This window comes from Neoarius graeffei, chromosome 26, assembly GCF_027579695.1.
Source record: "Neoarius graeffei isolate fNeoGra1 chromosome 26, fNeoGra1.pri, whole genome shotgun sequence".
In the NCBI taxonomy this organism is placed as follows: Eukaryota; Metazoa; Chordata; class Actinopteri; order Siluriformes; family Ariidae; genus Neoarius; species Neoarius graeffei.
In genome coordinates, this window is record NC_083594.1 from 11,082,761 (window position 1) to 11,098,624 (window position 15,864).

Below are 15,864 nucleotides of genomic sequence, written 5' to 3' on the forward strand. Positions count from 1 at the left end.
TCTGAAATAACCAGTGGTTAATATTATCATATGAAGTTACTGTTATATTTGTAACTATACGATTCTGAACCCTTTATATCATTTTTACAATAAGTCACAAAACACAAGTGACACATGTCCAATACATCATCTACTTCAAAATTACAGTTATTGCATTTTCAGTTTATTAAACTTTGGTGATCTCACTGTATGAATAGATACCTGTTTATTTAAAAGGGGCCAACTAGCTCATTCAGAAAATGTTTCAACTCACTACATCTGCAGTACATTTTAGCTGAAAATAAGACCCCTTTTATGTTCGTTTCATCTACTTATACCTTGAATATCTGTTGGCATATATAAGGCCAACTTATCATTTTCACCATTACCGTTATCCATTTTTATGTAATATACCTGTTGCCCCATTCAGAGATGTTTTGAAAGCCATCAGCCATAACCATCAATGGATGAAATGCACACCCATGTTGCAAGCAGTACAATAGAAGGTTTGACCCAAAAAACGAAATATTTTAATCCAGTCTACAGTGTAAAATAAAGGAAAAACGCCATCCAATCATATCGAGGTACCACCTCAAAATGATTGGATACTGACACGTCAATCAGACTGAAGCCCGCGACCAGCCCATCCCTTCTGTGTGTGTGTGTGTGTGTGTGTGTGTGTGTGTGTGTGTGTGTGTGTGTGTGTGTGTGTGAGAGAGCGAGCAGAGTGTCACGCAGAGCGCAGGCTTCTCTCAGTGCGCTCCCTCCAAACAACAGGGATTTACACGAAAACGGAAGGAGATATTCACAAAATTCTTTCACAGTGAGCGCTACAAGGCTCTCCTGAACACACGGATGTAATTTTTTTTTGTCTGTAGTGTAAAAAATGAGGTCACTAGAGCGAGTTAAAAACGAGTGACTTTTCTGCCACGTTTATAATGGGAGTCTATGAGGCTGCGCGGCTGTGCTCTCGTTACTTTCAGGCTTCTCATTCAAAAACTGTAAATCCTATCGCTCAGGTAGACACATTGTGTGAATCAGGACAATTGTGGCTACTGCTTTTGAGAAAATTGTGTGTGGAGTGAAAATTGGGGCTGAAAACACAGTTTAAATGAGAAAGTTGGAGCTATTTTTCCAAGCTCTCTACACTCTAACTTAACGAGCTCCACTGGTGTGTAATGCAATAGACACCCATTATAAAGCCGGAATTTCTCAGGCTTTATAAGGGGGAGGAGGGGTGGAGACGCGGGGGGTGGGAATGTTTCTTTTCAAAATATGGCTTGCGGGAACCGTTATTCCAAAATCTCGTACTGCACCTTTAATGTAGAACTTTTTTCTAGATCTATTTTTTTCCATTGTCCCGGGATTGTCCCAGATATGATAATTTTGTGTCCCGATGACATTTTTTATGGTCCCCGGGACGTCGGGACACCGTTAGTTTCGAGCGCTGCCCTGATGTAGCCTTCACTATACAAGGTATCAGCAGATTAGTCTGGCTAACGCGACTTCAAAGCTCTGCGAGCTATTGGTCTGGCAAAGATATTCAGCCCAACCGTTTCCCAGAGGCCGTGGTTGACCCGCCTTCCTGAAATGCCTCAGTTTGCTACTGGTCGAAGCCAGAAAAGGCTGTGACGAAGCTTAAACCAATCACATCACTCCTTCCTCTGACGTATGTGACGCGACGATAGGATTCTCGCTGAGCCCCATTGATTTGGCTACCAGCGGGGCTAACTGGTAGATTAAACTCTTACCGAAGCTGGTCGGGAGCAAGGCGAAAACGTCCTTCCTTTCAATAAATACCTCCAGGGCTGCTCTTTGCTCCGTTTTCAGTGAGAACTTCCCGTTGAATGCTTTCAGTACAGCATGATTCTGTAAACAATCTATGGCTTCCGGTCGCAGTTCTACTACGTCACTGCCTTGAACACGCCTCTACCCAGGGCTGTTGGAGATGCTCAAAGTTGATTGGCTCCCGATTTTTCCGGAGCTTGGAAGAGCTGGAGATAGCTTGTCTGGCCAGACTAAGCTCGCAACAGGCCCTCGTGTTGCGTCACGCTTAGGATGGGCAGGCCCAGACTATCAGCAGATAGCCTGCACCTTTTGATCTAAGTAGGCGTGGTGGGTCAGAGAGGAGCAGAAGTTCACTCAGGTACTGTGGTGCGAGACCATTCAGTGCTTTAAAGGTCAATAGTAGTACTTTATAATCAGTACGAAATTTGATTGGGAGCCAATGCAGTGTGGATAAGACAGGGGTGATGTGGTCATATTTTCTAGTTCTAATAAGGATTCTTGCTGCTGCATTTTGAACTAACTGGAGCTTGTTTATGCACTTATTGGAACATCCAGACAGTAAGGCATTACAATAATCCAACCTGGAGGTAACAAAAGCATGAACTAATTTTTCTGCATCGTGTAGTGACATTGAATTTCTTCTCTTAGAAATATTTCTGAGATGAAAGAAAGCTAACCGGGTAATGTTATTGATGTGAGTGTCGAATGAAAGTCCAGGGTCAATAATCACCCCGAGGTCTTTTACTGCTGCACGTAAAGAAACAGAAAGGCCATCCAGAGTTACTGTGTAATCAGAAAACTTACTTCTAGCTGCATGTGGTCCTAGTACAAGTATGTCAGTCTTGTCAGAGTGAAGCAGAAGGAAGTTAATAAGCATCCAGTGTCTGTCCTTTACACATTTCTCAATTCTATTAAGCTGGTGTCTCTCATCAGGTTTTGTAGAAACATACAACTGTCTCATCAGCATAACAGTGGAAACTAATGTTTATGAATAATATCACCCAGAGGTTTTTTATTTTTATATAATATATAAAATGCGTTGTTTTTTTTTTTTAGAGAAAAAAAAAATATATATATATATATATATATATATATATATATATATATATATATATATATATATATAAAGAAAAATGCAGTGGACTTGAGACAGAACCTTGTGGAACACCAAACTTTACCTCAGTATGTCTAGAAATATCACCATTTATATCAACATACTGATAGCGATCAGTTAAATAAGAGCTGTGCCAGGAGCCGGCCGTTCCCTTAACTCCCACAACATTTTCTAGTCTATCCAGAAGAATGGAATGATCAATGGTATCAAATGCTGAACTAAGGTCAAGCAGCGAGACACAGCCCTGATCAGATGCCAACAGTAGGTTGTTTACTACTTTAACCAGAGCTGTCTCTTTGCTATGATGAGGTCTAAATCCTGACTGATACATTTCATGGACGTTATTCCTTTGTAAATATGAGCATAACTGCTGTGCCATGGCTTTTTCTAGGATTAAAAAAGTAGTAGTTCTACACTTAGAACTGCACCCTGCTCACTCCTGTAATGGCATCATATTTGCGGATCATACTACCATAGTGTGGCTCATCCCTGAGGGGAAGGAGTCTGCTTATCAGCACAAGGTGGAGCAGCTGTCTGGGTGGTGCTGAGACAACAAACCTGGTCCTCAACCACCAAAACCAAGGCGCTGATCATAGACTTCAGGAAAAAGAAAAGGGACTTTCAGCCTATTCTCATCAGTGCGCAATGTGTGGAGAGGATCCTGGACTTCTGGTTCCTTGGGGTGCACGTAGAGGAGGAGCTGACCTGGAGCTCTAATGCCACACAAGTGATAAAGAACACACAGCAGAGACTTTACTTCCTGATGATCCTCAGGATGAATGACCTCCCTCAAAAACTGCTTGTGTCCTTCTACTGTTGCTCCATAGAGAGCATACTTACATACTGCATCAGTGTGTGGTTTGTCAGCTGCACAGGAGCAGAGAGAAAAGTGCTCCAGAGGGTTGTCACCACCACCCAGAAGATTATCAAATGTGGATCTATGGGTGCTGTGTGAGACGGCTGCCTCTCCAGTAGCTCTGTATTTTTTTAGCTCTTTAAACCTCTTTCCCCCCCATCTTTTTTTTTTACTTTTCTGCTCATCTTATGAAGACAGTGTGTTTTACTTATATAACATGGATATTTTTAACTTGCAACCAGGAGCCAGTTTTCTCACTTATTCGAGAGAGGAGCTGCTGGCCCTTACAACAATGGGACGAGCCGGGATACGACACCCCATCCCGGCCGAGCTGAGGAGGACAACCGGCGGCGCTACAAACCATCTATTTCCTCCGTTATCATGGGGAATATGAACTCGCTGCCGAATAAAGTCGACGAGCTTTCCGCTCTGAACAACCAGCGGATTTGCTGGGAGAGCAGCTTATTTATCTTTACAGAGACATGGCTAACACACCTTGTACCGGATGCTAACGTGGACCTGTGGGGATTCACTGCTGTGAGAGCCGACAGAGACACTAACACATGCGGGAAAAGCAAAGGTGGGGGACTCATCATTTATGTTAACAACCGCTGGTGTAACCTGGGACATATCTCTCCGTGCTTCCACGGAAGGCGGTTGCATTTTCTGCTCTCCCTCTCCCTCCTTTTTTTTTTTTTCCCTGCTTGTGCTTCTGTGTCTTGTCTCGTCTGCTGTACTTTTTGAAGAGACTCTCCCTGCATTACTTTCTAAACTAAAAAAAGCATGGAATTGATAAACTGGTCTCCTAACGAAATTGACACGGTTTTCTCGACGAGAAGCCTGGGTTCGGGGGAACCCGTCTGGCCTGCCGGTACGTTTGCGGCTGGTTACACGATGGACGCGTGGGAGCGGTGGCGGGTCGTGTGCCTGGCAATTCTTTCTGTGGAGGACATTGAAGATATCTACCTATTCGGAACCATGATTACAGGACTTTTGCTGATTGGATTAGGCATTGCCCTGGTATATCGAGGAAATCAGACAACAGTGACAGCTATTTCGATTATGTTCATTATGTCTTATATTAAATATAGTTAGTTTTTTTTTTCTTTTTTATCAGACATCTAATTTTTGGGTTTGTTTACCTGACATGTTTCGACGTACAACTCCCGTCTTCCTCAGAGTGTCACCTTATGTGCAAAGGTTTGGGTGACACTCTGAGGAAGACGGGAGTTGTACGTCGAAACATGTCAGGTAAACAAACCCAAAAATTAGATGTCTGATAAAAAAGAAAAAAAAAACTAACAGTGACAGCTGTTCAAAGCCCCACAAAGCTGCCCGATATGATTGGAGTGGTGGGCAAAGCTGTTGGCACTCGGACTGTGGACATTCAGAACTTTAACCACAAAATGGTTGTCTCGGAGCAGCTTTCAGCTTTGCAAGGAATACGTTTTTCGGAGATCAATTTGAATAGAATGGATGGAATGGACAGATATGGATGAGTGGTGTGGATGTGCAAAGACTGCATCTGGAAAGACCAAACAATTTATATCTTATCGACATTCGGCTCCCTGAGACAGCACCGGCCTCAGTTCAGGCCGTTGCTGAGGCAACATTTCCCCCTGAAGGTCACTTCCGGGAGACACTCTCGCATTCCTTCTCTAACTTTCCGCGGTCGCCATTTTTACCCTCAGTGTGACAAGCGGGTGCGTGACCAGCACCTTCATGGCTGCGGGAGCGGATGGCTGCTTGCTTGCGCTGGATTACCTCCTCCCCTCCCCCCTCAAGTCCCGTGTTTAAAGTGTACTTGTGTTGTTGTGTGCTTATGTGCAAAGGTTTTTTTAAATGTTCCCACACTGCACTCCTGACAGGAGCATAGTGGGGGGGGTGTCTTTTTTTCCTCATTGACTTTAAGGCATTCCTGCTGGTGTACAAATCTCTAAATGGTACAGGGCCCAATGACCTCTCTGATATGTTGCAGCGGCCTAACCCAATCAGATCTACCAGATCGCAGCAGAAAAATTTACTGTTAAAACCTGTTGTTAAAACAAAGTGTGGTGAAGCAGCTTTTAGCTACTATGCAGTACAGCTATGGAACCAACTGCCAGAGGACATCAAAAATGCTCCTGCTGTTGGCAGCTTCAAATCTAGGTTAAAGACCAAGCTGTTTTCAGATGCTTTCTGCTAAATTATTAATATTGTCATCTCTACATGTTTTAAACTCTTTACAGTCTCTCCATGTTTTAAATTTTACTTAACTTTTATTCTATTTTATTCTGCTGTTTTTTTTTAAATTGAACTTTTATCTCATTTTATTTTATTTCTACTATTGTTTAATTCTTATTAATTTTCTTCTCCATTTATTTTATGTAATTTTATTTTCTATTGTTTACTGTTTTGCTTTTACTTCTGTAAAGCACATTGAACTGCCACTGTGTATGAAATGTGCTATATAAATAAACTTGCCTTGCCTTATCTCTCCTCATGCTGTGTTTCCTTTTTATCTTCATCCCTGTCTTCCTGTCCTGTCTACCCGATGTCAATTGTATGTTGTATTTGTACGGGCAGGTTGACGGCTAATTTCGCTGGTACATGTGATTAGTGACAATAAAGGGCATCATCATCAGCATCTCCGTAAAGACAGTTTTATGTTGCCTGGACTTGGAGCTGCTAGCCATTAGCCTGCGGCCATGTTATCTGCCAAGGGAGTTCAGTCACGTGATCACCATCTGTGTTTACATCCCTCTGAGGGCAGACGCAGCCACTGCATGTGAGAGGATTCACTCTCTCACAGCAAGGCTGCAGACACAGCACCCTGAGGCATTTATGATCATTTCTGGGGACTTTACTCATGCTACTTTGGACTCTACTTTGGCTGCTTTTTACCAGGCTATGGATTGTCCAACAAGGAACAACAGGACAATTTACTTGCTGTATGCTAATGTGAGGGATGCATACAGAGCCACACCCCTCCCCCCACTGGGGGAGTCTGACCACAACCTGGTTCTTCTACAGCTGAAGTACACCCCCCTGGTTCAAAGGCAGCCTGCAACAACTAGCTCCATCAGGAGGTGGTCCCCTGAAATGGAAGATGCCCTCAGGCATCAGAACTGTTATGACATCATGGACTGGGATGTGCTGCTTAGCCCACACTGTGAGGACATAGAGGGGCTGTCACACTGTCTGACGGATTACCTTAACTTCTGTGCAGATGTGATCTCCCCCGCTAAGACTGTACGGTGTTACCCTAATAACAAGCCGTGGGTAACACAGGAAGTCAAAGCTGTCCTCAACAGGAAGAAGGCCGCCTTCAGGAGCAGGGATAGGGAGGCAATGAAAGCAGCACAGCAGGAGGTAAGACGCTGCGTGAGGGAAGCTAAGGACAGCTGCAGGAGGAAGGTGGAGCAGAAGCTGAAGGAGAACAGCATGAGGAAGGTCTGGGAAGGTGTGAAAACCATCACAGGCCACAATACAAAGACCAGAGTCGTTGAGGGGATAGTGGAGAGGGCGAATGAGTTGAATGACTTTTTCAATCGGTTCAACCAGCCCACATCCCCCCCACCCTCTCCCTCACTGCAGCCATCTCTCTTTCTTCCCTCAACATACCTCCCCCCAGTCATCACAGCAGCCAGCCGGACTAGTTACCTTCCAAAATAACTAGCCAAACAGAAAATCAACTCGCCAAAATTTGTTCATGTATGAATTTTACTTCTGTCAAAAATAATGCAAAAGAGAGTAGTTATCATTGTTCATGACCAATGTGCATTTATTTCAATACCCGAGTATTTTGATACTGTTGTTAAATGCATAAATGAGAACAGCACAGAGCACCATAATATAATATCAACAAATAATAATATATTGGAAAACTTGGCAACTTGGTGCATGAGTATTGAAAACAAATATACTTACTATCATGACTATAGCACCCAAAATATGTCCAACATGCTTTATGTATTTAACCATTTGAGAGAGAAAGCATGAGGAGCTTCATATTGACAAGGAATCAACTTGAAAAAAATTAATTATTCCATAAAAATCATATCGCAGCCAAGGCCTACCCTGCTCCCACGTTTGCTTATAAGTCCTTTGTCATTTCTCCTTCTCGTACGCTTTATCGGCGGCCTTTTTCTCCTCTTCAGACCGAGGTCGCTTTGTCCCCATCTCTGGCGGTTTCTGTACACCTTTCAGAAAATTCCACATCGCAACATAGCTTTGGCAGATGTAGATGTAAACAACAGCAAAAACATACGTGTTAAATGGGCGATAATGTGGCTACATCTATTGAATTTGATAACGTGATGTGACAGCGGGGGCGTGGCCAAGCGGCGGTCTGTGAATGGAGGGCGGAGTCAGGGAAGGTAAGTGGTGGAATCATTGCACCTGATGGGGATTAACCTGTTTGTGCGTCTTCCCCAGTGACCACGCCCTTTAAAAGGAGAGGAGAGCAGAGAAAGGGAGCTCTCCCCAACCAGAACACGTGCGCGCGCGCACACGGCTGGGAAGTGATAAAAGGCTGAAAAGCTAGCAATAAATAGTTCATTGAGAACTTTGTTCTGGCCTGCCGTGCTTCTGTGCTCCACCCACCTGGTCCAATACTACACGTGATTTACTGCGATATTCAACGAGATGCGTTGTATGCATGCGCAGTAGTGAAAAAACCGACAGCCTGACTCGTACACGATATGATTCGGAATTCTTCGGTAGTTTCCGTTCTGCCGATAAACACATCGATTAACACAGACACGGCACACACTTAATATGTGGTGGCTTTAGTTGACGGTGTGTCTGAATCTTCGCTTCATATATATTTTTTATTTTCAACTAGCCAGCAGGGCTGGCTAGTGACAAGAATGACCTGCCAAATGACTAAGTCGCCTCAGGTGACCAGACCACCGCGAATTTTGAGCCCTGAAGGGGGTTTACGCATTTATGCTGAGTACTGTAACTTCTGCATAGTGACAAAACCAGCCATATGGTGGGGGGGGGGAATCCGGCTAAACCCCTGCTGCAACAGGCCCTCTTAAAACTCAGGGCATATTTTACAAGTACCATGCAACTATCTGAGGAAATTATGATTAAAACATTGATAGAATTAGACTATAAAATTAAAATTGAGTTCCATTGATGTAATCTTGACCAAAAAAAAAAGACTAAAATGTTACTACTATTTTCAGGACACAAGACTAAAAGTAAACTTAAAATCATTTAAATTAAAGATGAACACTGCTACACTGAACTAAAACAACGTTGGCGCCCAAATAAATATTACTTGTACAGATCAAAAATATTTTGTATGAAACCCATTTAGGGACAGAACTGAATTTTAAAGTTGTGTATTTTTGTAGCTGTCTGTTTAGAGACCAAAACACAAGGGACAGATATTTATCAGAGAGGTCTGATTCACAGCACAGCTTTGCCATGTCAGAAGTAAAGCCTTTTATGAGAAACCTTTCCTTTGCCTAAATTCTGATAAAGCCTTGCCTGCATTTTCCTATAGTTACTAAATTCATCTCGGAGCTTGTCAGCTGTTTTGTGAATCTTACGATACAGTCAAAAACCTTTAATTCAGCCTTCATGAGGCTTAATAATATTGGCATGAGCCATTGTTCTTGTTTCTGTAAACCCCATTTAAAGCCATATATTTATTTCGTGTAAAAAAAAAAAAGTAAATGTGGTATTTTTCTACAGGTATACAGGAGCATGCAGTGTGAAGAATACATCGATGCCAAAAGAGAGACGCATGTGAATTGGATGAGGTGAGCAGTACACCAGCTTTTGGGTCGTTTTAGTGATTTGATTTTACAGCTCCTCATTTGTTGGAAGAACTTTATCTTCATGTCATTGATATCTCTGCCATGCTTTCTCCGAGTCTGTAACTCTGATCTGATTTTTACCTTTTTCTGAAACGTTGCCTCACTCTTCTAGGTATGTGAATTGTGCCCGTAATGAAGAAGAACAGAATCTTGTGGCATTTGAGTATCAAGGGGGAATTCTGTATCGTTGCTGTCGATCCATTAACCCAGGACAGGAGCTCTTGGTGTGGTATGAAGAGGAGTACACCAAAGAACTCAGTCCTGCACCTACAGGAACAACCAGACAGCAAGGTGTTACTTTTGTCTAAGAGGTTATAGAGGTTATTTTCTGCATCATTTTGTGACGTGTTTCTGGGATGAAAGCTGTTGTACAGTGCAGTCTGCAATAACTAGAACATTTCCCAGAGAACTCATTTTGGCCTGTTCCACTAACCAGGTAGGTCTTCTTGATCATATGACCATGACCAACCAGAGAGGGTGAAGTCTATCAGCTTCCTTTGAGACACGTGAAGTCCGCCCACTGCATATCTTGCTATTGCGAAACTGACTACAGTGGTGCTTGAAAGTTTGTGAACCCTTTAGAATTTTCTATATTTCTGCATAAATATGACTCAAAACATCATCAGATTTTCACACAAGTCCTAAAAGTAGTAAGGCAAGGCAAGTTTATTTATATAGCACATTTCATACACAGTGGCAGTTCAATGTGCTTTACAGAAGTAAAAGCAAAACCATAAGCAATAGAAAATAAAATTACATAAAATAAATGGGGAAGAAAAATGAGAATTAAACAATAGTAGAAATAAAATAATAAAATGAAATAAAAGTTCAATTTAAAAAAACAAACAGCAGAATAAAATAGAATAAAAGTTAAGTAAAATTTAAAACATGCAGAGACTGTAAAAGTAAAGAGTTTAAAACATGTAGAGATGACAATATTAATAATTTAGCAGAAAGCATCTGAAAACAGCTTGGTCTTTAACCTAGATTTGAAGCTGCCAACAGCAGGAGCATTTTTGATGTCCTCTGGCAGTTGGTTCCATAGCTGTACTGCATAGTAGCTAAAAGCTGCTTCACCACACTTTGTTTTAACAACAGGTTTTAACAGTAAATTTTTCTGCTGCGATCTGGTAGATCTGATTGGGTTAGGCCGCTGCAACATATCAGAGAGTTAATTGGGCCCTGTACCATTTAGAGATTTGTACACCAGCAGCAATGCTTTAAAGTCAATTCTGTAGCTTACTGGAAGCCAGTGAAGGGACCTTAGAATTGGAGTAATGTGCTCTGTTCTTTTTGTTCGTGTGAGAACCCTAGCTGCTGAATTTTGAACCAGCTGAAGTCATTTGATGGTCTTTTTTGGCAGGCCTGTGAAAAGGCCATTGCAGTAATCAACCCTACTAGAGATGAAGGCATGCATAAGTTTTTCCATATCATTTTTTGACACAAGTCCTCTTAGTTTGGAAATGTTTTTTAGGCGATAAAATGCTGTTTTAGTGATTGCTTTCATGTGACTGTCAAAGTTTAGCTCGCTGTCAATGAAAACACCAAGATTTTTAACCATTTCTTTTGTTTTAATCCCCTTTGTGTCAAGAATAGTGGTAATCCTGAGTCTTTCATCTTTTTTTCCCAAATAGAATTACTTCTGTTTTATCTGTGTTCAGCTGAAGAAAATTTTGTGACATCCAGTTGTTGATTTGGTCGATACACTGGTAGAGACATTCAAGGGGGGCATAGTCATTAGGTGATAGAGCAAAATAAATTTGGGTGTCATCTGCATAGCAGTGATGCAAAGTTGAATTGTTCTTGATAATTTGCCCAAGTGGGAGCATATAAAGGTTGAATAGTAATGGTCCAAGAATCGACCCCTGGGGGACACCACAGGTCAAAGACATTGACGTTGAGGAACAATTTCCCATGGTAACAAAGAAGCTTCTATCTTACATGATTTTAACCAATTGATAACTTTACCAGTCAACCCAACCCAGTGTTCAAGTCGATATAGCAGTATGTTGTGATCAACAGTATCAAAAGCTGCACTGAGGTCCAGTAATACCAGGACCGATGTTTTGCCTGCATCAGTATTCAGACGTATGTCATTTATAACTTTAATCAGCGCTGTTTCAGTGCTATGATTGGCACGAAATCCTGACTGAAAGTTATCAAAACAGCTGTTTGATATCAAGAAGGCAGTTAATTGATTGAAGACAATTTTTTCAAGGATTTTCCCGATGAATGGTAGATTTGATATTGGCCTGTAGTTATTTAATACTGAAGCATCCAGATTATTCTTTTTAAGTAGGGGCTTTACAACGGCTTTTTTCAGGGACACAGGAACAATGCCAGTCTCTAGGGATGTATTTATGATTTGAAGCACATCTGTAATTATAAGATGAAGAACAGACTTAAAGTTGGTGGGCAGAATGCCCAATTCAGATGTTGAGGAACTGAGATTTTGTACAGTTTTTTCAAGAGTCTCATAATCAAACAAAATTCTGACATTGTGTTGAAGTTATCTGTCTGTGTCACTGGTGATTGCAGTTTTTCAATTATTTGCAACTGAGATATATTATGAGCAATATTCTGCCGTATTTTATCAATTTTACCTTTAAAGAAGGATGCAAACTCATTGCATTTATTAACTGAGAGAAGTTCAGGTGCTAATTGTGGTGGGGGATTAGTTAGCTTCTCTACTGTTGAAAATAGCACACGGGCATTGTTCATATTCCTGTTGATGATGTTGGAGAAGAAAGACTGTCTTGCTTTATGAATTTCATAATTATATTTACAAAGCATCTCTTTATGGATTTGATAATGGATGTGAAGTTTAGATTTGCGCCATTTGCTTTCAGTCTTTCTACATTCTCTCTTTAGCAGTTTAACAGCTGGGTATTGCTTCCATGGTGCTTTCTGCTCATCATTGACTCTTTTAATTTTGAATGGAGCAATATCATCCATAATTTGGGTCATATTTAAATTAAAAATTTCCAGTAAATCATCTTCAGAGTTTGACATTTTGGTTGAGATCCGAGAGAGAGCTTGCTCAAAAAGATCACGTGTTGTCGTTTATGACTCTCCTACCCATAGTCGTTGAGCTGTTCTGAATGTGAGGAGACATAGAAACATCAGAGGAAACACAAAAATGATCAGATAAAGCCAGGTCAACAACAGTAGTAGAAACAGTAAGACCCTTTGTGATGACGAGGTCAAGGGTATGACCACGAGAGTGGGTCGGCCCCTGTACATGTTGTACTAGGTTGAAGTTGTCAATAAGTGCAAGTAGTTCTTTGGCATAAGTGTTTTCAGGATTATCTACATGCAAGTTAAAATCCCCAGATATAATAAGACAGTCAAACTCTAAGCAAATGACTGACAACAGTTCACCAAACTCTTCCAGAAAAACTTTGGCTGAATGTCTCGGAGGCCTGTAAATAGTTAATAATATGTTAGGAGAGCATGTAACAGTTGCACATAAGTGTTCAAAGGATGTAAAATCACCAAGTGAGGATTGTTTACATTGAAAAGAGACTTTGAATATATTTGCGATCCCTCCACCTTTCCCCTGTCAGGTAACATTCATAAAATTAAAATTTGGGGGAGTTGCTTCAATAAGGGTGGTAGCACTATTTGCTTGATCCAGCCAAGTTTCAGTTAGAAGCAAAAAATCAAGATTGTGTTTGCAGATAAGATCATTAATTAAAAATGACTTGTTTGAAAGTGATCTAACGTTCAGAAGAGCTAGCTTTACAGAAAGTCTAGAAGTAATATCCGCTTGGGCATTCTGATATTGTTTTGAAACAGGAAGGAGACTAGACTGGTTTACCCCCTGGGTTAAATATGCTCTATGTTTTCTATTTCTTATCAACACAGGAATAGAGAATGACATGGGCATACTGGGTCCCAGCTTGTTTTCAAAACTACACCCAATGCAGGGACCCCCAGCACATCATACAAGACTTTCTGTATGTTCCATCAAACTTTAAAGGCTGTCTGATGTATACAACTTTTATATATTCACAGCGCGCCTTTTGGCGGATGCCGCCTGAATCGCGCAGAACAAAAAAAAAAAACAGTTTAAATTGGGAAGCTGCGTACATTTGCGCAGTCCTGCACACCGCTCAGGCTGCACAAATGTGCACAGCTTCCCGATTTAAACTGTTTTTTTTTTTTCTCATCCTTATACTTCCTGTTTCATGGACTGTAACAGATTTGCTTATTTAGTAATTTTAATACAGAATTTACTTTGAAATTATAATCAGACACTCCAACGCCCCCCCCCCCCCCCCCCAAAAAAAAAAATCGGATCTGCGCGATTCAGGTGGCATCCGCCAAAAGGCGCGCTGTTTGCATCCCAAACACAAATCAAATCATACAGAATAGACCTAAAATGTTTTTCAAAAATGACCCTTGCGTGAGTGAAGTGACAAGTTTCAAATAGAAACGTGACAAACGAGCGATATTAAGTGTACATTACAATGTAAACGTACACTCAGCAGTTCCAGTTAGGCATTCTCCATAGAGTGTTCACATGATGTTTTGGTTTCCAAAAACAAACAAACACAATTGTTTATTTAAACAACTTACCACTTATAAAATGATCGGAGCAGACTTTGCTGTGTTTGGAAGGCTGATAATCCTTGCGGTTGATTCTCGCAAGCCATAGATTTCTCCTTTGTATGCTGAATTTGTTTGCTGCCTTAGTGCTCCCGTACAGTGGGAATTCCATAAAAGCTCCGCTTGACTTCATCATCTGACCTATTACGACAGCCGTGAATACAACAGGTGTGCACCATTGCTTACACCATTACACCATTGCAGGTGTGAACCGGTTCAAGGAACGAAAACGAAAACCGGGAACTTTTTCTATTTCACATGGAACAGAAACGAAACCAGAAACTTGATTATTTTTTATGTTCCGGAACAGAAACGCTTATTAAAAATAATGGTAACCGATTAATACCGGTTTTTATTTCGTTCCTCAAAGTTTCCGTAGCCTACAAATAAAAAAGTCATTCTTCTCCTGCGCAAGTTTCTATGACCCGCTGGGGTTCACTTCCTGTGTGACGTTCGCTGACTGAATGGAGAGAGCAGGAAGGTGGACTACTATCACGTCTCCACATCTTAAATAAGAGGTAAATATTGCAGTCTATCGTTATTCAAAAACGATATCAATATATTTGTCCACGTTAATGAGAGGCTCGCGAACATTAAATGACGTTAACCTCTGTTAGCCTATCAATGCATAGGGCCTGACTAGCCTTTGGTAACACACTAAATGAATTATCTTTCATTTTTGGCACTTTTTCTGTTTGTGTAGATACTGTAATGGGTCCCAGCTTGTTTTCAAAACGACACCCAATGCAGGGACCCCCAGCACATCATACTAGACTTTCTTTATGTTCCATTTTGTTTGAGATTGAGAGGATTGGAGATGTCATGTATCTTTTAGATGGTGAAAAAGATTGGTAGCTAGCTGAAAGTCCTGGGCAAACACAGTTCAGTCTGTTGGTTGATTTTTGATGAACTGGGTACACAGCTTGTCGTGACAGATTTGGGCTGGAAAAAGAGAGTGTAGCCATTTGCATCAGTCTTTGCATACTATTTGGGAAATCCATGCAAGGGGGAGACGGAGATGGTACGATAAAATCATAAGAGCGAGACTTTGGTGAGGCCTTTGTAAGTGTCTCCATGACTGTCTCTGTGGTGACTGTCTCACTGATTGTCTCTGTGATAGTTGCATGGGGTCGAGAAGTGGACGAAGCAACCTTGACATGGTTATCTTTAGTCAGGTCCTTAATCTGGATGGAATCGCATGATAAAATCGCATGCTCACATTCTCCGTGTGATCGTTGTTGTCCTTGGCAGTCTGCCCCAGATGGTTCTTGGCAGTCTGCTCCAGATAGCTGTGTGTCCTTGGTGAAGACTTGCATAGATGATTGTTTTGGCATTGCAGAGGAGTTATTTATATTTGTAACTAGGTCAGTCTGTGACATCTTATCAACTGTTCTCTTCAATGTTGACTGAGAGAAAATTGCAAGTCTATAATGATCTGCTAAAACTTTGGTCCCAATCCAGCTAAGTTCAGTGCTGTTTGGCTTGAAAAATTCTCTGCGATTCCAGAACAGGTTGAAATTGTCTATAAAGTTCATACCAGATGAAAAACAAGTTTTTCCAAGCCAGGTGTTAAGACTGAAAAGTCGACTAAATGCAAAACTTCCCCTTGCAGGAAGTGGGCCACTGATAAAAGATTGTATTCCGGTCTTATAGAGATGAGAAAAGAGTTTTTTGAAGTCCTCTTGGACAAACAGCTGTTCTCT

The 15,864-nt window shown here is 41.3% G+C and overlaps 1 protein-coding gene across 1 annotated transcript in view; it reads left to right on the forward strand.

Annotated features, from left to right (window-relative positions):
- The window catches only part of LOC132874666 (zinc finger protein 271-like), a 73,397-nt gene that overhangs the window by 49,272 nt on the left and 8,261 nt on the right, over positions 1-15,864 (forward strand). The window contains exons 4-5 of the mRNA XM_060911022.1: positions 9,426-9,493; positions 9,663-9,841. Of these exons, the coding sequence (XP_060767005.1) occupies positions 9,426-9,493; positions 9,663-9,841 (247 nt within the window). The remainder of the gene's footprint in view (positions 1-9,425; positions 9,494-9,662; positions 9,842-15,864) is intronic.